Source organism: Nicotiana tabacum, chromosome 14, assembly GCF_000715075.1.
Source record: "Nicotiana tabacum cultivar K326 chromosome 14, ASM71507v2, whole genome shotgun sequence".
NCBI classification, from domain to species: domain Eukaryota; kingdom Viridiplantae; phylum Streptophyta; class Magnoliopsida; order Solanales; family Solanaceae; genus Nicotiana; species Nicotiana tabacum.
Genome location: NC_134093.1, coordinates 13535723 through 13558982, shown reverse-complemented (window position 1 = coordinate 13558982; position 23260 = coordinate 13535723). Strand labels below are relative to the sequence as shown.

The following is a 23260-nucleotide window of genomic DNA, read 5'->3' as shown; positions in this document are numbered from 1 at the left end:
TCATAAAACTAATCCATTTTCCCAAATAAATCTATTTACACTATTATTATTTGCCAGCTATCAACTGTCATTATATTCCCCTCTCGCTAATGCCCAAAACCTTCCAACACTTTGTAAAATAAATTAGAGATATTAAAATGGGAAAGCAGTGCATCATCTATTTAATTCATTTTTCCAATTTATTAGTACCATTTTGCTAGTCTTCATTTCTATTACTATATGTTATTTTTTCTTATTTCTGTTTTCTTATTGCGTGATATTTTGTTGTTGTTATTGTTATTGTTTTTATTATTTTCAATATGGCTTCTTCACTACTTTTTTTCTTGAGTTGGAGATCTACCGAAAACAGCTTCTTTACCTTCACAAGATAGGGGTAAGGTCTGCGTACACTGCTCTTATCAGACCCTACACTGTGAAAATATATTTAGTATATTGTTGTTGTCGTCGTAGTACCATTTTGCTCTAGACACACACAACACACACATGTATGTATGGATATACAATTATATAGGTGTAGTTTTGTGTATTTGGTAGAACTTTCTCAAAACTTATGCATTTGCATTGTAGTGCATGGAACTACCATCATTTGTTAATTTTTCTATCGAGATTATATTCTCAATAAATTCGTAGAACAACACGAATCATTTCCAGCTCTAATTATCGACCAAACAATCAATAAAAAGTTAAAAATTACCTCTTTTTTGGTAGCTAGAATATAACTTTATTCTATTTATAGTTAGTTGACTCATGTCATTTAGTGAGCAAGAAATAAGATAATTCTAAGATAATCGTTGCATATCTGTCATTTGTTTGCTTTTAAGCCTAACCTTCCTATGATTGCGACACTAAAAGTTCACAAGTCACTATACTATAATATGATTCATGTCATATATCAAACCAACACATCAACTTTTATCCTCAAAGAATTTGGAATATTATTCAAATAAATAAAATAATTAGATGTGTTGGATTTTAGGTGGATTCTTTATCAAAAAAAAAATCAAAATTTAGGTATTACATCCATCGTAATAGAGCATAAGGGTGAATGCTTTTGATAAACCACTTCATTATTAGATTAAAGTGTTCTAAATATTAAACTTAATTAAGAAGATTATGGTATATTAGTTAGATGTTGGAATTTTCATGGGCCACTTTGCTTTGAGTGGAGAATTAGATTAGATGAACTAACCTCCAAGAAGCTTTAGGATTTTTGTTTTATAGTTTTAGTTAGGGTTAGGAAACGTAAATAAGAACAAATGGCTTAATTAATGAACTTTTTTTTTTGATTTCTCATCTGGTATTCGGTTAGCTTTCTGTATAATAACTCTGTCACTTCAATATTTTTTTTGGGGGGGGGGGGGGTAATAAGAAAAGGTGAATACGGATACTGCGTATATTGCTTCTTCTTTTTTCGAGCATATGGTAGATTTTCGGTATATGTGATACATTGATTATACACAATTATACTCTATTATACATACCGATCTTTACACAAATATCCGGTCAGATCTACTGTTTATTTTTCATAGTATATTGGTTTTACACAATTATACATATATATTATATATGAATTATACATATATTATAATCGACTATTTTTAATCTAAGCGGCTGAATAGATGCCTATTTAAAATTATTTATTCATGAATGCGCAATTTGTCGCTCTCCCTATTGAAAGATATCATGATACATGCATGAGTTCTCACAAAATTAAGAAAAAAGATAAAATAAACAATTTTTCATAAATGCAATTATTGATAGGTTACACACATTGGATTGAGACAAATTTTATGCACATAAATTCGTTCTAACATTGATTCCCCCACTCACCAAAAAAGGGGGGAAAACAAAGTGAAAGAAAAAGAGGGAAGTGTTCTTAAGAAGATGCATGGAAATAATAAGTTAAGTAATGATTTTTATTCTTAAAAAAAACATGCAACAACATAGTGACAGTCTAGTTGCTTGAAATAGGTTCAATAATGGGTCCATATATGAAGGATCCAAATATTCTAAATTAATTTTTATATTTTGGAGAATAAATTTTGGTCAAACTAGAGAGATTATAAGAATAAACTAAAATAAAATGTGTGGTTGGAATTAAAATATTAAAAAAGGTTTTAGTGCTTTATCAAAAGGGTTGGCAAATAGTAATCAAAGATGGGACCAAAGCAATAATTGATTGCACAATTCTTTGTCTCTAATCATGTTTTAGTTGAGACATAAACGTCATCTTGACTGTTTAACTCTTTATGGTTAAAGCGTCAAGTTTAGGCATTTTTTCTCTAATCTACTTGAGTTAATCAAGATCATCTTCTTGTTTAATTTAAATTTAGGAATTAATGAAAAGAAAACCATAAGCGACCAAGGTGAAAATATACACAAATGGTTAGGTATTTTTTACATTTGATTAAGTCTTAGCAGATAATAATATCGGATATATTTACTAGTAGAAGATAACATATACCTAATAATTAAGTTGCATGCAAGTTGACCAGATATATCATTATAAAGAATAAGAGAATGAGAAATGCAATAACTCTAAGATCCTTAGTTATAAATGTAATTACATGACAGACATGGTAATTTATGTCTTCAAAACTGAATAAGATTACAAATCATTATACATAATTACATATATCTGCTGTTATTATATTACAGTACCAGTTAACCTTATAAACCTATATGTCTGCTGCAACGTACACGTATTCTTATTTTTACGACAACATGTATTTCGATTCGTAGTGACAAATATATTATTAATATGTATCTTTAAAAAAGTTTCTTGAATTATATTGTGTTGGTAAAAAATTACTTAGTAATGGTTGTTTCAGATCGTCCTTTAGAATGAAACTCCAATTTTTTAAAGTAAAATCCTGGAACCATAAAAGATAGAAATTCAAGTTTAATGATTACGCCACCTTCGAAGATCAACATTACGCAAATTAAGTTATTAGTTATACTATATAGTTTGTTTGGTATTTGCAAGTAGTTCAAACTAGGGCGGTACGAAATTTGGTAAATACCGAATACCGTAACGAAACCAAAAATTTTGGTATTTGTTATTCGATATTTTGGTATTCGGCATGGTATTTGATTTAAGTTTTTTAAAAAATTGGTATTAGGTATGGTATTTATAAAATACCGAAATATCGATATTGTACCGAAATATATATTATATTACACAATACACATATTATTATTTAATAACATAAATATAAGAAATCTAAAATTTTACTTTCCTTTATTCTCTAACTTTATCAATTAACTCTAAGCAACTAACAAGACATTTCTAATGATCAAATCTATTCTTTTATGTACAGTTCTATCTCTCTGGGTTGGTATCTGCTTTTGTCAACTTAGTATTCAAACCGAATAAACCGAAGTTATCGAACTGAATAAACCGAAACCGAAAGGAGAAAAACCGAACCATACCAAATTTAATTAGGTACGGTATTGGTATAGTATTTCAAGAAATCGAATACCAAAAATACCAAATCGAAATGTGTAAATAACGTACCGTGCTGACCGACGAACGCCCCTAGTTCAAACCAATTCAAAGTCTTACCGTCCGTCTCTCTCCCTTCTATTTTTATTTTTTTTAAAACTCCGATACTCATTAAAGTTTGCTAATTCAATTAGTGCAACTTCGCCTTGAAAAAGCTAAAGGAAAGCATTCTCTATCGAAACAATTTCTATTATTATAGCTAAAACCAGGGCGGAGCTACTCCTATGCTTACAAGTTTGATCTAATTTTGTAACTTTTGTCCAAATCCTCAATTTATCTTATAAAATTATTAAATATATATAAATTATAAATTTAAAATTCAATAATTTTAGTTAAAATCGTGAACCCAAAGCTTCTTCTGAATTAAGACAATTCGGTAAGGGTGACAAGCTCAATTACGTCGCCTAGCTACATCTTTGGGTGATTGTTCAATTTTTAGCTTAGGTAAATATAGATGTGTGTTGGCTGTAACAAGTTCAAATTTCATTGGCCTCTTAGCCATTATTATACCTAATTAAGGTTTTCATATTTCTTTCTTTTCTTTTTCCACTTTTTTTTTGGTTAACTGGATGATAATATATATATATATATATATATATATATTACCAATAATAGGTAAACAAGTGCATCGTTTTCAGGGGTATGAGTTAACCCCTGAGCTGTGATCAAAAGTATTAATATTACGCTTCAGAATTTTTCTAGGAAAAGCAGTTCCAGTTCTCACATTGTCAACCTATGAATGCATGCACCTAAGTGAAAACTGACAAAAATGATCCCTTAAATATATTTTAAAGCAGTTTTAATTTTATAAGTTAGTAAAAAATAGCATTTTTGATCTTCATCAAATATTAAACAAGCCTTGAATTAAATTCAACGAAAGTTTTGAAAATAAAAGGAGTTTAACATGAGCTCACGTTTGGTGATGTAGGTTTGCAGTTTCTACTATTTTTTGTTTATTTCTGGAGTTTAGTGCAACTATTTGATATGTACTTTCTACATTATTTTACTATTTCTGGTGTTTGGTTCAAATTGAGGCGTAGCGATTTTTGGGATTTGACTGATTTTCTTGCTGTTTCTGATTAATTTTCCTTTCCATAATATCCTGTTGAATCTAATAATTAGCGTTTGTTAATTATTTGACGAATATATTTAAGGGACCATTTTCAACTCTCAAACTAAAGAGACTATTTTTTCATTTTTTTCTGCCTAAAGGATCTAGAAAGTATCCTGAAATTTACTAACAAATAGTATTTTTACTCAAATAGTGTATTTGTATTAAGAAATTCATTAAACATGTATAAGTATTAAATTTATATACTTAAAGTCGTTATTTTAAAATTCAGAACCCATTAGATTAAAATTTTGGCTCCTTATTTAGGAACAAATTGGAACAAATAAAAAGAGATCTCTCATTTTTCTATTTTCTTATTGATACTTAAAATCCTCTTTTTTTTGGTCTTATTATCATTATTACTACTATTATTATTTTATCTATTCCTGTTTCCTTTTTCCTTTTTTTCTATTTTCCATTAAATTATTTGGAGTTGAGAAGCAGAGACATATAAATATATCAGTAACAGGGACGACCTACATATAGTGACACACCGCTCCCTGAACCGCTGGATAAAGGCGCAAACTCACAGAAACAACTAAACCCAAACCCAAACAAACAAACTAAGTACACCCTTTCCAAGGTCAGTTACAAAAAAATTCAAACATTTCACACACATTACACATCTCTCTTCTGGGTTTAATGTTCTTGTTCTTCTTGATACATTTTTGGTAAATCTTTCTTCCCTTTTTTTTTTTTTTGTAAATTTAAATTTACTGTGAGTTCATTTGGTTCGTTGTTATTGGTTCTTGTATTGGGAACTTTTGGTTTTAATGCAATGTAAATTCTGGGTTTAGATCCACATAGGGTCTCAACACTGTTTTTTTAAAAGCAAATGTTGTTTTAAAGGATGAGTCCTTTTGGGTATAAATACCGAGGTTTTACTGAAGGGGTGACATGGCGTAACTGGCATGTGACCAAGAGTCCGTGTGTTTGAGCCGTGTAAACAGGCTCTTGTTAAGGCTGCGTGCAATAAATAGACACTTATGGTTCGGCCCTTCCCGGACCTCATGCATAGCGGAGGGAGTTTAGTGCACCGGGCTGACTTTACTGAGGTTTTAGCTATAGTTTTGGTAGGTGTAAGAATTTAGAAGGAGCTAAGGAATGTGGACTGTGGAGTCTTGAAATGGGTTTATGAGGGTAAAATTGTGATTTTTCAGCTGACTCCACATTTCAGTTGAAGAATCAAGTGAAGTTCTGGAGTCTTGGAATGATTTTTTTCCATTAATTAAATAGAATTATTCAGATTTTAGAGGTTGACTTAGAGGTGAAATTCTGATTTGGGGTTCCTGAAAATTTACAATGTTTCGTTTTACATGACACCAATACATGTAATTTTGTTTTTTTCTACGTTTCAGCTGGTACTCCCTCGGTCCCAAGTTGTTTGGCTTTTTTTTTTTTTGCTTAGTGAGGATAAAGTTGAAGGGGAGCCTTCGGGTAACTGTTAAAGTTGCTGCTATGTGATCAGGAGGTCACGTGTTCAAGCAGTGGAAACAGCCTCTGGCAGAAATGCAGCGTAAGACCGCGTACAATAGACCCTTGTGGTTCGGCCCTTCCCCGAACCCCGTACATAGCGGGAGCTTAGTGCACCGGACTGCCCTTAGTGAGGATAAACTTAGTCATTATTTTGAGCTAAAATGATACTCCATCAAAGTGGAAAAAGACACACCTTAGACTGTTACTGAGCTTAGTGTGACTTCTGGGAAGTGGAATATGCGAAATATTTTGGGACGGATTAATTAGTTAGCACTTATAAAATATTTGTTGGCTCCTATCATACATTCAGCACTGATAATGTTCAGAAGAGATATGTGGTTTTTCTTGTTCGTGTATCCCTAATGTATATTGCTTGTTGTAAGGACTTATGTGTTTCTAACTTTCAAAATAGTTACTCATTTCCATTGAAATGCATGTAAAAGATTCTATCTTTTCTCCAATCACTATTATCTAGAACCTCCTTAACAAACAGGGGCAGATGTAGTATGGAAAAATTAGGTTATAGAAAATAGGTTCATCCAAACCTAGTAGCTTTAGTTCAGACCCTGTATATGTGTATGCACTAAATAAGTTATGAAGGATTTCAAATTCAGTAAATCAAATGAGCTGTGCTAGATTTTCGAACTCGATCCCATAAAGTTCAGACACAAACTGTTGACTCGTTGGAATTCTTGGATTTCCTGCTTACTGTAGTCTGTAGCCACTTATTTTCATATATAGGTATATATGGATGCTTTCTGTTTATAAGTTGAGGTTCATATTCACATAGTATGTAAATGGAATTGATCACCTGGTGTGGGGAAAATGTTCTGGTGTTATCATTTGAGGTATCGACTTTCCTTTCTTGAGCCATAGTACTAGTACTGCTATCTTTATGTTCCTTTTGCTTATTTAATTGTTGAGGAACAAAAAGATTTTGCCTCTTTTCCTTTTCATGATTGTGGGGTTACCTTTTCATGTTGCCTAAACTGTAGTCTCCATCTTTATTTTGCTGTTGCAAAGGCTCTATTATTATCACCCTATGTTCGTTAAAAAGCTCTACATTAAATCATTTGGTGTCAAACACATAATGACAGTGACGAGATGTTGACTAATTTTTCGTGAGATTGTGACTGGTTTGAAATTTGGCTATCGTGAGGGGATGCTCAGACTCCAAGGCAGCTCAATACTCAGATTCTGGAATTTTGGGGTTGGGGTATTCCCTCATTTAAAGACATGAGCAAGTTTAACAATGGATAACATAGTCCTTAGAGAAACTTCGGTTTATTTTGATGAAATGTCTTTGTAGTTTGTCCTGACTATAAAATATACAAATAGAAGGACATTAATGATCAAATATTACATAAAGTACATCAGTGGTTTTTCTTTTTTGATTTAGTCCATCGCTAATTATGACGGCAAGCCTTATGTGTTTGTTATATGGGTATCTTAAATTCATTATGTGCGCAATTTAGTGGCTTCAAAGTTCAAACTAAGATAAATGTAGCTCCAAGCCTCCAACTGCAAAGTTCAAAGTGTGCTTTGCTAGATCTCTGTTTCATATAGTTATTTTCTAAAGGACCTATTTCAGTTTAATGCATGCACTTGCTTATTCAGTAATCAGTGTGCATAGATTGATTAAAACATTAGATGGATGAAGAAAAAAATTTAGATACATAAAAGTATATGAGTAAGCAAACATTTTCTTGGTAGACAAATAACTAAATTACATGATCCATATGTGGTGGATCAAACAGATATTTTTTCATGTTTGAAGCCCGTAGTTTTATTTAATGCTTTCTTATTTATTTTACTTTATCTCAGAGATTGATGGAGCTGGAAGTTACTGATATCTGTATGGACAAGGAGCAAAATGGTAGCGTAAGTTACTGTGATGGTGCGTCTCCAGATTCAAGTTACATAATTGACGGTAATCAAGATGTTCAGTCACCGAAGCTTACTATAGGGGAGCAAGAAACTGATACGCTGAATGAGAGTGTTGAAACAAAGGAGTATGAAGTGAAGGAATGCACAGCTGAAGTATCAGTTGAGATATCAAAACTTTGTGAAGTTAAAAGTACCAACCAGCAATATACACAGAGCTCAAAATGTGAGACTGAATTACCTACAAAGGAGAACAAATCTGAAGTCTCAAAATTAAAAGATGATAACAAGAGGTCAAGAGCCTCAGTGAAATCGGCAATCAAATCTACTGCTGGAAACTGCAAAACAAAGTGTACAGTTCCTCAGCCATTTGCTTTGGCAACTGAGAAGCGTGCGTCTCAAGGAACTCGTCTTGTTGGGAATGATCTAGACAATGTTAGTTTTGTGCATAAGTCACCTGAAGCCAATAGTTCGCGAGTCCCAAGTACGAAACAAAACCAGGTTAGTTTCCTATGATGAGAGAGCTTCCTCCTAAATTTGTTACTGTTTCAGAAATGTTAATGCTTAGTGATTACACTTTTAGTCTATGGATCTAACTGCCTGTTAGTAACTGATTCCGTGACTATTGTATTTGTGTCCAGGTGTCCTCACCAGTTGCAACTAGGAAGCCGCTACAACCTGATAATAAGAAGCATTCTGATGAAGAAGACTCATGCTCACTTACTTCTTGGTATCCACTTTCTCCTCCTGATTTAAGTTAATAAGGTTTGCGCTATTTCTAATGTGTTCCCTTGTCTTATGATGCTGCTTTGCTATTTGATAACTTATCCACAATGAGAAGTGCTATGCTACCATCAAGAAAATCCAGGGCCACTGCTGCGTCAGCCCCTATATTCCGATTATCTGAACGGGCAGAGAAAAGGAAAGAGGTAGCTGTTGATTTACTGAATTGCAGAAACTGCTCATTTAGTTCTATGTTTTATTGTGTTTCGGGTTCCTACTTTCTACAATGTTGTTCCTCTCACTTAGCCCCTTTTAAATGACAACAAGAACAACGATGAGAAAGGAATTTTCACTTCTTTTCTTAAAGTAAAATGTTTAAATATTGGTTAGTTCTTATATTGATTTTCTCTTTGCAGTTCTACTCAAAATTAGAGGAGAAACATCAAGCTATGGAGGCCCAGAAAATGCAATGGGAGGCAAGGACAAAGGTGCATCTTATTGCTGTTACCACTATTGCTTGTTATTCTAGTATAAGTGGAATACCAATGGAAGACTGAGTATATGAATATCTTAACTTCAACTATAAATATCTTTTCCTTCATTATTTCTTACCTTCAATAATTAGGAAGAGAGAGTGGCAGCTATAAAGCAACTGAGAAAAAGTTTGATGTTTAAGGCAAGTCCAATGCCAAGCTTCTACCACGAGGGACCTCCACCAAAGACTGAACTGAAGAAGGTAATGCATTACCGTCACTGTTATGGATTGAAGAAGGTGTTCACCAAAATTTTGATCTGCACTTAAATATTTCCATTGTTGTAAGTGGCCTTACGAGTGTGTGAAAGTGCCGACAAGGTTACTCAAATGTTGATATCCTTAACTGTCTATGGAATATAACCACCTTATAATTCTAAATTCTTATTGCTTTGAACTGCAGGCACCGCCAACACGTGCGAAATCACCGAAGTTGGGCAGAAGGAAGAGCTGCAGTGACTCAGTTGGTTTAAACAAAGGGATGGGCGCTTATGATCGAGGAACTTGCCACAGTCTTGAAGTTTACAATGAAAATGCTGCCTTTGATTCCAGAAATAGGAAAGACCGTGTAAATATTCAGAGCAGTACTGCCATTTACAAATTTAACAATGAGGCCAATCATGCAGAGGAGATAAATGAGTCGTATATGACTAAGATACATGAAGAAATGAATGTGGACATAACTGTTCATTCTTGAGCCTTTTGTGAGTCTTCTAATTTAATAAGAGGAGGAACTTTTCTTTTCTTTTCTTTTGCTTCTTGTAACTGCTGTTAAGGGTTGTGCATTTGACTGTTATTTAAACTGCAAAAGCTTTTTTGCAGTGATCTGTGTGGCGTTTATTTATGAAGTGTAAATTTCTGTAAGTTATGTCCATACTTGTGTAAAGTGACTCATTTTCTTGTAATCTATCTATGAAGAAACTGGCTATCATGACCACTTTGTATTTGTAAATTGCAATTTGAATAGTAGCATGTCTGTCAATGTTCTGCCTTAGTGATCTTAGTACTATCTATGTCTCTTCAGTGTGGACCAGTGGTCAATGAAGTGGGATGAAAACTATGAGAGATCAAGGTTTAAGTTCCAAAAGAGACAAATAGTCTGTTTAAGTTTTGATGGGCAGAGTTACTCACTACATGTGCTGGTGGAATAGTCAAAGCACGCACAAGCTAGCCGAGAAAACACTGTTATAAATCAAAAGATAAAGTCTAGGTAGGCTTGTTGCCATATCTGGCGACGGGGATGGAAGGTTTCGGGCGAGTACAAAGAGGCAAGCTTTAAGATGTTCTTTAGTGGTACATAACTATTGTTTTTATCAATCAGGTAAAGAGTAATTATGAAAAATTTGTAAAAAAAAAAAAAAGGAAAGATGCAAATATAGCATAAAGCACATTCTGTTGAAGTGTTCCTGTAGATAATCTGCCAAAGATGACTTCCCGATTAGAAAATCACTAGTCAAAAAGGTCAGTCATTTAGTTATGGTTGCTTTTGACATCTTGAATTTATTGACACTCTTATCTTAGTCTATTTGCCTATATTGCATTCAGTCTACATTGAATTTGTTCACAAGTTGACTCTAAACATAAATATATGGATTTATGTTCTTCAATTGGCTCTAAACTATGTTACTTAATGTCTTTGAGTTGAATGTAGAATCCATTCTAACAGGGTGTAATCTATGAAAATTTCTAATCATATTCATTACTGGTTTGTCAAATTGGTACACCTGCTCTAACTTTAGAGTGTCAACTCCTGAGTTTTCGTATGCTCGAGAGCCTCGTGGTTTAGGATATGGTGCTAAAAGTCTTAAACTCAGTATTAAGGTCAATGCTTAACAATTAAACTAGAGTACTTTTATTTTTTTTTTAATTATCTAGTTGTGCATTTTTTCCCAGTTAATTAATCATTGTGATGGGTAGATGGATGTATGTTGTTACCATTCTTTGCTAGAGTTTTTGTCCCTCGCTTGTTTGTCATACCATGTATAGGATGACTCGCCGTAAGGAACGAGCAGGGTTGTGATAGAATGATAAGTACTTCTTCATCTTGAATTAGGGTCTCGGGTTCGAGTCTTGTATCGAGTCGCCTTTATTAGAAAATATTTTTTCCCCCCAATGTGGGATTTCGTGTAGCAAATTCGAATTTAATCGGGCCCTAATACGAATATCGAACATAAATGGGAGACCAAAAAAACACACAATGTGGGACGTTTAACATGCACACCCACAATTAGACATGTTGCATGAGCAATATAACACGGTGATCCAACATCGGATAAGCTTATCATGTCATGAAAACAGAATTTGAATTTAATTCAAATGCGAAAAGGTAGCTCATGATGCGAGAATAATTTTGATATCATATTAATAAAATATATATTAGATCTCATTTAAATTCAAAATTTATTTAATGAGATAAAAACTACCTAAAATCATATGAGGAGATAATTGTTCATCCCCTTAATCGTTCGGCCTTAACAATTGCCAACCACAGAAAGAAGAATTATTGGTTCAATCAAAGCTGTCAAATAGTCTATTTACTAGCTATGATTGATTTTTCTTAATTAGCAGCCAAGTTTGGAGCTTAGCACTCAAGTCGTGTGATTATTTTTTGTGAAGTGATCGTTCAATAAGTTTCTAAAAGAAAAGCATGACCAGGAAAATGATTAGGAAATTACTGTTAATGTCAATCTTAAAGTCAAGATTACTGTCCCTATACATTCTATTATGGACCACATTTATTTACCTTTTACTTCATGAACCTTGTTTGGGTGACGTATCAATGGGATCAAGGTTGAGTCAGTGGCGAAATCAGAATTTTTTTCAACGGTGTTCAAACTTGAAATAAGTAAAAAACAATTCGACAAAGGGTGTTCAATATATGTTATGTTCATCTAAAACGTAATATTTTACCTATATATGCAGTGTAATTTTCCGATAAAGGGTGATCAATTGACCACCGTAACCATAGTGTGGCTTCACCCCTGGTTGGGGTAGGGGTGGGGTAAGTGCCTCGGGGGCGGACATAGAGTTTAGCTTACATGTTTGGCCTTAGCTTATATATAGCTTCGGCTGAATCCAATAATTTTGGTTCAAATTTTGTATTTATGTTAAAAAATTTGTTGAATATATACAAATTACTCCCTCCGGTCCACAATAAGTGATTTTTTCCGACTTCAAGAATGAATTAATTATTTTTTCCTACATTGCCCTTGGAGTAAATAGTGTTGGAGTACGTGCTAGGAGTGTTTATGTGAAGAGATAGTAAAGGTTAATATGACCAATTTCATTGCTAATTAATGTTAAAAGGTGAATTTCTTAATCTGTGTGAAAACAGCCAAAAAATTACTTATTGTGAACCGGAAAGAGTAATAATTTAGAACTTAATAACTTAAACGGACTAAAATTTCAGACTATGCCTCAAATTTTAGCTCCCCTATGGACTAACTGAGTAAGGGGAGTTAAAGTATTGAATACCATTAAGCACAATGTCATTTTCAAGATGTTAAAGTGTACATACCTTTGACTTTGAGAACAGTAAATACCATCCAATACAGTAAATAAAACATTTTTTTTTCCATCTCAACTTTTTTCACCTTCTTATGCCCACTTCATATTTTCCTTTACTCTGTGTTGGGCTAAGATCTGCAAAAGCTTTAATTAGCCAACCTGTTTTTGCCTTTTCATTTAAGTTTGGAATCATTCTATCTAGGAACAGCAAAACAAAAAGATTGCGTTTGTTCTCGGGTTCATATTATTTGTCTTTTAAGATTTGTGCACACTAATTAAGAAAAGAAAATTGATAGTTTAATCATAAGTGTTGTCGGCTATACTCTATACCTTTTTTCTCTCATAGAAGTCTCATTTAATTAATAATTCACTATTTGAAATAGTAAGGGTGGATTTGAAAAAGAAAAGTAAATAACTGATTTCTTATTTTTTTAAAACGCTTAATATTTTAAAATAAATTCAGTTTGCAAAATGACTAATACTTGGAACGATGTAGTATATTGATTAAAATATCTCCATATGGGGAAAAGAAGTATTAACGTTATAAAGTTATTCGATACTTGTGCGGAATACTCCCTCCGTCCCGTTTTTAATGTCATTTTAGCTCATGTCCGTTAAGAATAATAAATACAAGGTGTAGTTTACTAAATTACTCCTATTAAATACTTTTTGAAAATTGAGTAGTATTAAAAAGAAGTACAACTCCTTTAATATTATGGGTATAGTTGAAAATAATTAACAAATTTAATCTTGAATTTCTAAAGTGACAACTATTTTGGATATTATTTGAGCTAAAACGATAGTTAGAATGGGACGGAAAAAGTAATAGCTAAATCATAGAATTAATCAAGGTGTCCGCAAGTTGGACTCGACGCTACGTTTGTTAACAATGATTCTTGATTGGACGGTTATTATTGAAGAGAGACAATAGTTATGGCACAATTTCAATTATTAGGGATGTTTTAAAACATGGGGTTTGTAGGGTGGGCAGAGTAGGCAGGGCTAAGCCTTGATTTTCTGGCTTATTGCTTCACAAGTAACTCTTCTATTGACTTTTTCAGATATATCATTTTGGACTCTATTAATTGTAAATAGTTACTAATACTTGCATTAGAATAGTATGTATACAACTTTACATCATACTCTTAGGGGTATGATTCTTCTGCGGATCCAGCGTGAATACGTGATACTTTATGTATCAGGCAGAGGCAGATTTAGGGGGGCGGAAGGGTGTTCACTCGAACCCTCTTCGCCGGAAAATTACACTGTATATATAAGGTAAAATTCGGTCTGTACCTCTATATATTACATTTTGAATTCCCTTGAAACAACCCAAAAACATAGCTCAATGGTCAAGTGGTTCAAAATCTTTGTTAGATTGCCGGGTCAATTCCCACTGCCACAATTTCTTCTATTTTTTCAACTTTTTTCTCTTTTTTGAACCCCTTAGCAGGAAAGACATAATATATAACTACCATATATCTACTCTTGATGATTGTATTCATGAGATTCATCCCAATTTATTGCGAAGGCAAATGATCTTAATTCCTCTTGCCTAAACTTCAAAAAACTAAAATTGTAATAAAAGGAAAATGGTCATAACTTCCCCTAACCAAAAGTCCAAAACTAAACTTAATCTTACCAATAAAATCTATTCAAATAGCTGTTGTTTTAATAAAGCTCCCTTCACAATTTTGAGTCAAAACCATGATTATAGAGCGTGTAGTAGCTAGAAAAGTAGGAAAAGACAACGCATATATTAAATTGCCCTATATATATATATCATGCATGACCCTTACCCTAACCAAAATCAAGAAATTAAACTCTCTTTCTCTGTCTCAATTCCAATATTCCTACTCCCTCTCCTCAAGAAACCAAAGCAAAATTGAAAACCAATTAGATTTTGTTGAGGGGAATGCTGTCTGGTTCGAAACCATTCTGTAAAGTGATCCAAGTCAATGTTTCTGGGTCGAATCTTATATATGTGTATGAAAACTAAATATAGATAAAATTTGATATACATTCAGAACGCACAACGTCTAAATTCTGAATTCTCTATCGTAAATCAGAGTTGATGATCATTTGATCATGAGTGATTTCGGACCAGGCTTCATTCCCCTCAACTCAAGAGTTTTTCATATATATACTACTCATCAAAAGCTTATAAGGATCATTGCAGGTTAAACTTTATTGCTGTTGTGAAATATATACTTCAATTAATATTATGTCATTTTCCTTATTGTGTTAAACAGCTAAAGGATGGTTCAAACGGAGAGACATCATACCACTGGTATTTATTTACTGTCTTCATTATTTGCAAGTTTAAATTATTTTTTTAAAGTTTTCTAGCTCGTGTCCGGTATTCACATTGGAACTCCAATTAAATTCTGATGCACACCGAAAGTCCAACATTAGGGTAAAGTACTCCCCAATCAGAGGCGGACGCACATGATGAGTCGAGGAGTCACCGACACCCGGAAATTTCGGCAAAATCTCCATATATACCTACTAATATCTTCAAAAAATAGACAGATATTAGCATAAGCCCCCGTACCAATCTTCATGTGTACTGGTAAATTTATAAATGTCATGGTGCCCTCGAGGCTGCCGAATCCTGGGTCCGCCTATGTTCCTAACAAAGGTGATTCCATACTCAGGGCTCAAACCAGAGACTTATGGTTTGAAGATGAACACTATTCACTGCAAAAAAAATTTCTCTTTTAAATTCACTTTAGCTTTCTGGGCATCCTTTATCTATTGATGATGATACTTATAGTGGTTGGTCTGTGCCATAATTATTTTTACATAGGTTTATTAAATGGAAATAAATAAAGATGCCCTCGCTGTTGATCAATATAGCCATAGAAGTGTATTTTAATTTCCTTGCTCCTTGAGTTTATTATTTTTAAGAGTTTAATAATAAGTGTAGCAAAAAAAGAAATGAGTACGTATCTGAGGTTGCTCCTATTTTCAAGAGTTTCAGTTTTATTCTTTTTTATCTAAAAATGGATCATAGAAATGTAATATATGTCTTGGTGTTTGTTAAGGAATACAACTTTAGTCCCCTTTATCTTTTTATGTTTTTCACCAAATTCATTGAAAAACATGGATTATGTGTAGTGTGAAAATATGACTTGATTGGGCAAAAGAATTAAAAAGTTTGGAATAGAAACATAAAGTAATTGGGTTAGGTTTTCACCTTTTTATACAGTTGGGAAGAAGAGTCTTAGCTTTTAATTACACCTTTACTTGTAGAGAGTTGCAAAGAATATGAAGTTTTTTATTATAACTTTTCTTTTCACCATTTCACTTAATGATGGCTTAGCTGCATGAGAAACTACGTTGATATTTGACTTTACTTTTTTCTTTTGGGACTTTATCCATTAATTTTGTATTCGTATCGGAGTAATTCGACTAATTCAGATTTGTGCTGCGTATGTTCAGTAAAGGGAAAAACGCTTCCAACCAAGTGCTTTTTCATCTAAAGCGCTCAGATTTGAGAGCTTTGAGTAATGGTGAAGAGATCAATCTCAGTCAACCCATCATACTTTTCAACGGTAATAATTAACTTTTCCTTAATCCCTTCACCTAACTTTCATCATTAACACTAAGCTCCTCTTGTAAACTTTTTACTACAATTGTGGGACATGTTGTGTCACGTTTGCATGAAAATCTAATACTGGTCCATATTGTTGCTTTTGCTATCGATAGCCTATATTCTAGTTTTAATTTTGATTCAAATGTTCCATAAAATCTTTTACTTGGTTTAACTTAGAGGACAAGAGATTAACTTTAGAATGAGAAAATTAAGGTTGAGAATAACATTAAGACAAAAATAACTATAAATGATTTCGACACCTGAAAATCGCGTTACAAAATCTATATATAATCCGATTCTTAGCTTCTAGTATTTGAATAAAGGAATAACAACAATTCAGTTGAGTTATATATAAATTTTGTTCTTGTCTATTTGTCTATACAAAATGTAGGTAAATACATATCAGATTGTGTTTCCATCAATATTTTCGTTAGAGCGAATCTAAGATAATTTCCAAGCTAACATAAGATATCCAAGTGTGTGTCAGGATAGTCCAAAGTTTCGATAATTAGCTCTCGGCATTCCGGTCAAAAAATATCGATAAAGAGTACACTACTCCGTGGTGGGGATTATAACTTTCCATAAATTTCTCATTTGTCACTCAATGACAAAACCTTGCTTTATTTTTTCTCTTTTTTTTTTACGATCGACGAATCGAACATTTTTGCCTCTTCTTCTCCCTCTAAATTAAATTTTTCGTTGCCATAATAGTTGAATTTCTATTTAGTATTTATGATACAAGTTGAATCCTAGATGTAGAAATAGAAGAAGGTGTACCCCTCTCCGTCGAAAGAAATGAGATTATTGCGGATACACACATTAAAAATATTAATCAAATTTGTCCGACGTAGAGGTAAACAAGAAAGCGACGTAAGTGAATATATATAACCTAGACTCTTATTTTCCGTACAAGAAATGTATTTTGACTAATAATGTTTGTCAATATTTTTGGTGGAAAATATTCTTGGAAGGAGTCAGAAAAAAAGAGAGATAACTTAGTACCTTCTCTTTTGTAACTCACTTGACTATATTTAATGAAATTTCTCAAGAAAAAGTGGAAAGTTTTGATTCTCCGTAGCGATACTAAAGCACTATGGAGTGCACATATCTATGAGTGAATTTCTACATTTAGCGACCAAAACAATTGATAATCATTAATTATATAAGAGGTTACCGTAGGCATGCAAAATTTATTGAATTTAAATTCAATAAAAATTTTGGACGATACTTTAAATATATGTTAGTCCAAATAAATATTATGGGTCAATATGATTAGATTAATAATATTAGTCAAATATATATGGATTAAATAAATAAATTCAAATTTATTGGGCTAAGAGTGATGAGCCCACTTCATTAGGCCAAAGAGGTCCAGTTTGGTGCCACGTGTCAAATGGCGTTGCACGCTAAGTCAAACAGAAGAGGCAATAGGATCGTGTCATGTGTCAAAATGACAAGGCATGCCAAGTCAAATTAAAAGGCCAATGAAATCACGCCACGTGTGCAAGTGACATATTTTGACCAATCAAATGAGGTCTTGTCACTCTTCAATCTGATTGGTCGAAAAGAGTTTGTTCTCATCACAACTCTTCTCTTCCACAACTATAAATAGGGGTCTTCATAACCCAAAAAAGGGACCAGAAATTATAACAAGAAGACACAAGAGAGCTCGTGGATCAAAGGCCACAATTCTCTGCAAACTCCAAGTGTTCAAGCATTCAAGCACTTTAACAGAAATTTCAAGTATTCAAGATCAAGAACGAATCCAAATCAAATACAAGGCGTTCAAAATCAAAACTACTTGTTCGTGATAAAATTCGTGGCAACAATCAAAGTGTTCGTGACGGATAAATCAAATTCAAATTCAAGATCAAGCCCAAAGGCCCTTGAATTTATATTGAAAAAGTAGAATCAAATGGATCATAGAGATTGTAACACTCAAATTACTCGAAATCAAATACTATGATTGTTGCAATATTTTTCGGTCTTGATTTTATTTTCTTGACGCAATTTATTGCCTACAAATTCTGGCACGCCCAGTAGGAAAATCTTTACCTCTCATCTCAACTTTTCAATCTCCAAAGTTCAAGAATATCGAAATGGCTTCACAGAAAATTAACCGCAGATCAACTTCCAGTTAGGCTGTTAATTCCAAGTTCTATGTTGATGTGGAAAGCATCATCGATGTTACCTTCGGAAGCTTTGGGCCAGTTACAAGGAGCAAAGCAATCTCTTTAGGACAACAAACACTCCAAGTGTCGTCCGCATCAACCTTTATTTTTGGATCTTCATCTTCAAAAGGAGCAAGATCCGCTACAAGCACGACCCATAAAGGGAACGACGTCGACAAAAGATCGAAAAGGTTCTTACCTAACTTAGTTTACCTAAGTCCGAGAAACCTTTCATGCAAGCTTATGATGATGACTTGAGCGCTGGATCTACTTTAGTCTTCATTAATGCGACCTCCAAGCTCTATCTCAATAATGACCTATTCCAAATTTGACGAAAGCAGTTGAAGGCTTGTCAAACCGCGTGCAGGATCAAGATGAAAAAACTTTCTAATTTAACAAATAAATTGGATAGCGTAGTAGAAGGAGAATCCATACAAAAAACTTTAAATCTTCAAAGAATACAAGAGAAATAAGACTCCTCCGAAAAGTAAGCAACGACAACTAAAGAGATATAAGTCTCCGCTGAAGGTCTAATTCCCGTTGAGAAATTGAAGGACTTCATCATGGAGGCTATCAAAGATAGACATGAGTCGTCATCCAAATTATCTCTCACATATCTAAAGCCGTATACGCAAAGAATTGATAACTTGAAGATGCATGATGGTTATCAACCTCCTAAGTTGCAACAATTCGACGACAAGGGAAATCTGAAACAACATGTAGCGCACTTTGTTGAAACTTACAAAAATGAATATACAATGATTATCTTGTCAAACAGTTTGTTCGATCTCTCAAAGGTAATGCATTTGATTGGTATACATATCTCGAACCTGAATCCATCGATAGTTGAGAGCAGTTAGAGCAGGAGTTTCTTAATCCTTTCTATAGCACAAGATGCATCATAAACATGATCGAACTTACAAATGCTCATCAACAAAAAGATGAGCTAGTTATTGATTTCATCAACTGCTGGAGAAGCTTAAGCCTCAGCTACAAAGATCGCCTTAGTGAAACTTCTGGCATCGAAATGTGCATTCAAGGCATGCATTGGGGTCTTCGCTATATCTTACAAAGCATAAAGTCCAAAACACTTGAAGAACTAGAAACTCGTGCTCATGATATGGAACTAAATATGGCCATAAGTGCCGGCCAAGGGCTACCTGTCTTTGAGGCTTACGACGAAGAAGAACAAGAAGGCGAGGATAGGAGCAAGTTTTCATTCAAAAATGAAACCGAAGAGTCTATGCATGTCTCTATGCTCCTTAACGCATGAGCCTAAACTGCAAGTTATAATGATCCTCAACGCAGGAGCCTAAATTGCAAGTTATAATACTCCTCAACGCACGAACTTAAACTGCAAGTTATAATACTCCTTAACGCACGAGCCTAAACTACAAGTTATAATGCCCCTCAATGCATGAGCCTAAACTGCATGTTGCAATGCTCCTCAACGCACGAGCCTAAACTGCAAGTTATAATGTTTCTTGGTACATGAGTATACATTGTATGTCACTAAGCTCCACAATTTTGAACTAAATCTTTAAGACGTAAAGCTCTTAAAATTCGAGCAAAGTCTTCAAGTTGTAAAGCTCTTCGAATTTGGGCGAAGTGTTCAAGTCGCAAAGCTCTTCAAATTCAATCAAAGTTTTCAAGTTGTAAAGCTCTTCAAATTTGGGCAAAGTGTTCAAGTCACAAAGCTCTTCAAATACGAGCATAGACTCAAGTTGAAAGCTCTTCAAAGTCGAGCAAGGACTTCAAATCGCATTTTTTTCAAATTCGAGCAAAGTCTTCAAGTTGTAAAGCTCTTCGAATTTGGGCAAAGTGTTCAAGTCGCAAAGCTCTTCAAATTCAATCAAAGTCTTCAAGTTGTAAATCTTTTCAAATTTGGGCAAAGTGTTGAAGTCGCAAAGCTCTTCAAATACGAGCAAAGACTCAAGTCGAAAGCTCTTCAAAGTCGAGAAATGACTTTAAATCACAAAGTTTTTCAAATTTGAGCCAAACTTCAAGACGTAAAGATCTTCAAATTCGGCAAAGTCTTCAAGTTGTAAAGCTCTTCAAATTCGAGCAAAGTATTCCAGTTGTAAAACTCTTCAACTTTGAGCTAAATCTTAAGTCACGAAGCTCTTCAAATTCGAGTAGAACTTCAAGTTGCAAAGCACTTCAAAATTGAGCAAGCCTTAAAGTTGCGAAGCATTTTGAATTGTAAGCTAAATCTTCAAATTACAACGCTCCTAGACGCATGAGCCTAAACTGCAGGTCATAAAGCTCTTCAAATTTGAGCAAAATCTTCAAGTTGCAAAGCTCCTCAAAATACGAGCTTAAATTACAAGTCACTACGCTCCTTGACGCATGAGCCTAAACTGCATGTTCCTACACTCATAGCCCGCATGAGTCTAAACTGTGTACGACCCAAAAAAAAAAAAGTACGCTAGGTTGAAAACCTCGAAAGAGGCGGCCTAGGCGATTAAAAACAATCACCCATTCTGAACTACGGTATGATTTGATCATCTTCACCGAGGTACGTAGGCAGCTTAGAGTTTCATTCTGAGTTTATTCGCATGAATTCAAAAGATACACATTGCCCCAACCGTTGTCCGAATAAAGTATGATGGAACATAATCCATTCAATCAATACTTGAAAATCGGACTGAAATGTCATTCTTCTATTGAACTTTGGATCCCATATGATTTAAAGGGGGTGATACTTCATGGTAAATTAGTGTCCTCAATGAGATGATTATAGTCTTTTAGGAGGCTACCAAGTATTTACATCGAAGTCTGGAGATTCACTATGCCTTCGCTAAACCTTCAAGTTTTTGGTCTTCAAGTTGAAATATTTAAATCTGTCAAGCCTCCAAGTTGAAGTCTACGAGTACTCCAAGTCTTCAAGTCGATCGGTCTTCTAGTTAAAATCTTCAGATTCACCTATTCTTCAAGTTGAATTTTCAAGTCCACCGCCCTTCACATTGAAATCTGCAAGTTTGCCAGTTTTTAAGTTGAAGTCTTCAAGTCTGCTAATTCTTCAAGTTGAAGTTTAAAGCCCATCGCTCTTCAAGTTGACGCGTCGAAGTTTGCCAAATCTTCAAGTCCATTAAATCATCAAGTTTGTCGGTCTTCAAGTTGATTTCTACAAATCCACCAAGTTTTTAAGTTGAGGCTTTCTAATTTCTAATCTTAAGGTGGACGTTTAAATCCCTTTGCACCTTAAGTTGGCTTCTTTATGGTTTGTCCTTAAAAGGAACTAAATTTTTCAGTCTTAAGGTGGACATTTAAGTCCCTTTGCACCTTAAGTTGGTCTCATCACGGATTTGATCCTTCTATATATTGTTAAGAATTTGTCCGTCTATATAGTGATATGGATTTATCCGTCTATATGGTGATGTGGATTTATCCGTCTATATGGTGATGTGGATTTGTCCGTCTATATATTGATGTGGATTTATCCGTCTATATGGTGATGTGAATTTGTTCGTCTATATGGTGATGTGAATTTGTTCGTCTATATGGTGATGTGGATTTTTTCGTCTATATGGTGATGTGGATTTGTCGTCTATGTATTGAAATGTATTTGTCCATCTATATATTGCGAGGGATTTGGCCTTCTATATGTTGTTGAGGATTTGATCATCTATATGTTGTGATAAATTTATCTTCCTATGGAACGTCATGAAATTGCCCGTTAACTTGGCACTCAACGACTCTTCTCTTCTAGACTTACAAAAAAGGGGAGACATAAACAAATATAAAAAAATAATGCAAAAGAATTTTTTTTACCTTCAGTGATGCTCCGCAATCGTCAAAACATTGTGAATTGGTGTTCAATGAAGGAAAAAATACGCCACCTTATATAGATGATTCAGGATGGCTATGTAGAAGGCTTTTCGATGTGGGACATTGCTACATATTGCTTCCTACAAGGATTTGGCTAGTGGAGGCAGCGACAGTAAGTAAATTCAATATAGGAGTAACTATCTTGGAGTCTAAAGCAAATTAAATTGTCAAAGTAGATGTCACGTGAATGCATCAAGGATACAACACGTGAATTTGACTTTTTCTAGCCTAACCACTATTGTTGTACTATTTTGCTAATAAAGGAAAAAATAAGATCTTTGGCACTGGTGGTTCAAGTGTCAAGAATTATTTGCCTAAGTAATTTGACATTATTCTCATACGAATGTGGATTGATATTCAAAGTCTCAAGGAATAAATTGTGGGCACGACCTCTACTTATCTCGAACCCCAAATTTAATGCTCCGTTAATACTTCATGTCTAGTCTTAAAAAAAAGGGTTTAAAACTCCGACAAGCTTTGAAGTAGGGGACATTTGTAGACATGTAAAATTTATTGAATTTAAATTCAATAAAAATTTTGGACTATACTTTAAATATATGTTAGTCCAAATAAATATTATGGGCCAATATGATTATATTAATTATATTAGTCCAATATATATGGATTAAATAAATAAATTCAAATTTATTGGGCTACCAAATTTAATTGGGCTAAGAGTGATGAGTCACTTTATTAGGCTCAAGAGGTCCAGTTTGGTGCCACGTGTCAAATGACGTGGCACGTCCAGTCAAATAGAAGAGCTAATGGGATCATGCCATGTGTCAAAATGACAAGGCATGCCAAGTCAAATGAAAAGGCAAATCCAAATGCATTGGACTAACCCATCCCAAGATGTCATCTTCCTAGAGACCCAATCTGATTGGTCGGAAAGAGTTTGTTCTCATCACAACTCTTCTCTTCC

At 33.9% G+C, this 23260-nt stretch overlaps 1 protein-coding gene across 2 annotated transcripts; it reads left to right on the top strand.

The window, feature by feature from the left end:
* Positions 1-5056: 5056 nt before the first annotated feature.
* LOC107764043 (protein WVD2-like 3) lies at positions 5057-10166 on the top strand. Of its 2 annotated transcripts, none has more exons than XM_016582599.2 (7): positions 5057-5199; positions 7917-8477; positions 8618-8706; positions 8818-8905; positions 9116-9187; positions 9325-9435; positions 9635-10166. In XM_016582599.2, the coding sequence occupies exons 2-7, from the start codon at positions 7923-7925 to the stop codon at positions 9926-9928; spliced, it is 1209 nt and encodes a 402-aa protein (XP_016438085.1). In that variant the 5' UTR covers positions 5057-5199; positions 7917-7922; the 3' UTR covers positions 9929-10166. The 2 variants fall into 2 exon arrangements, with proteins under 2 accessions (XP_016438085.1, XP_075085451.1); XM_075229350.1 differs by having other exon boundaries at positions 5101-5287.
* The last annotated feature ends 13094 nt before the right edge of the window (positions 10167-23260 follow it).

Coding starts and splice junctions, on each gene's coding strand:
- LOC107764043 (XM_016582599.2), top strand. CDS start 7,923: ATGGAGCTGGAAGTTACTGATATCTGTATGGACAAGGAGCAAAATGGT. Junction 8,906..9,115: donor GGGCAGAGAAAAGGAAAGAG/GTAGCTGTTGAT, acceptor TTCTCTTTGCAG/TTCTACTCAAAATTAGAGGA. Junction 9,188..9,324: donor AATGGGAGGCAAGGACAAAG/GTGCATCTTATT, acceptor TTCAATAATTAG/GAAGAGAGAGTGGCAGCTAT.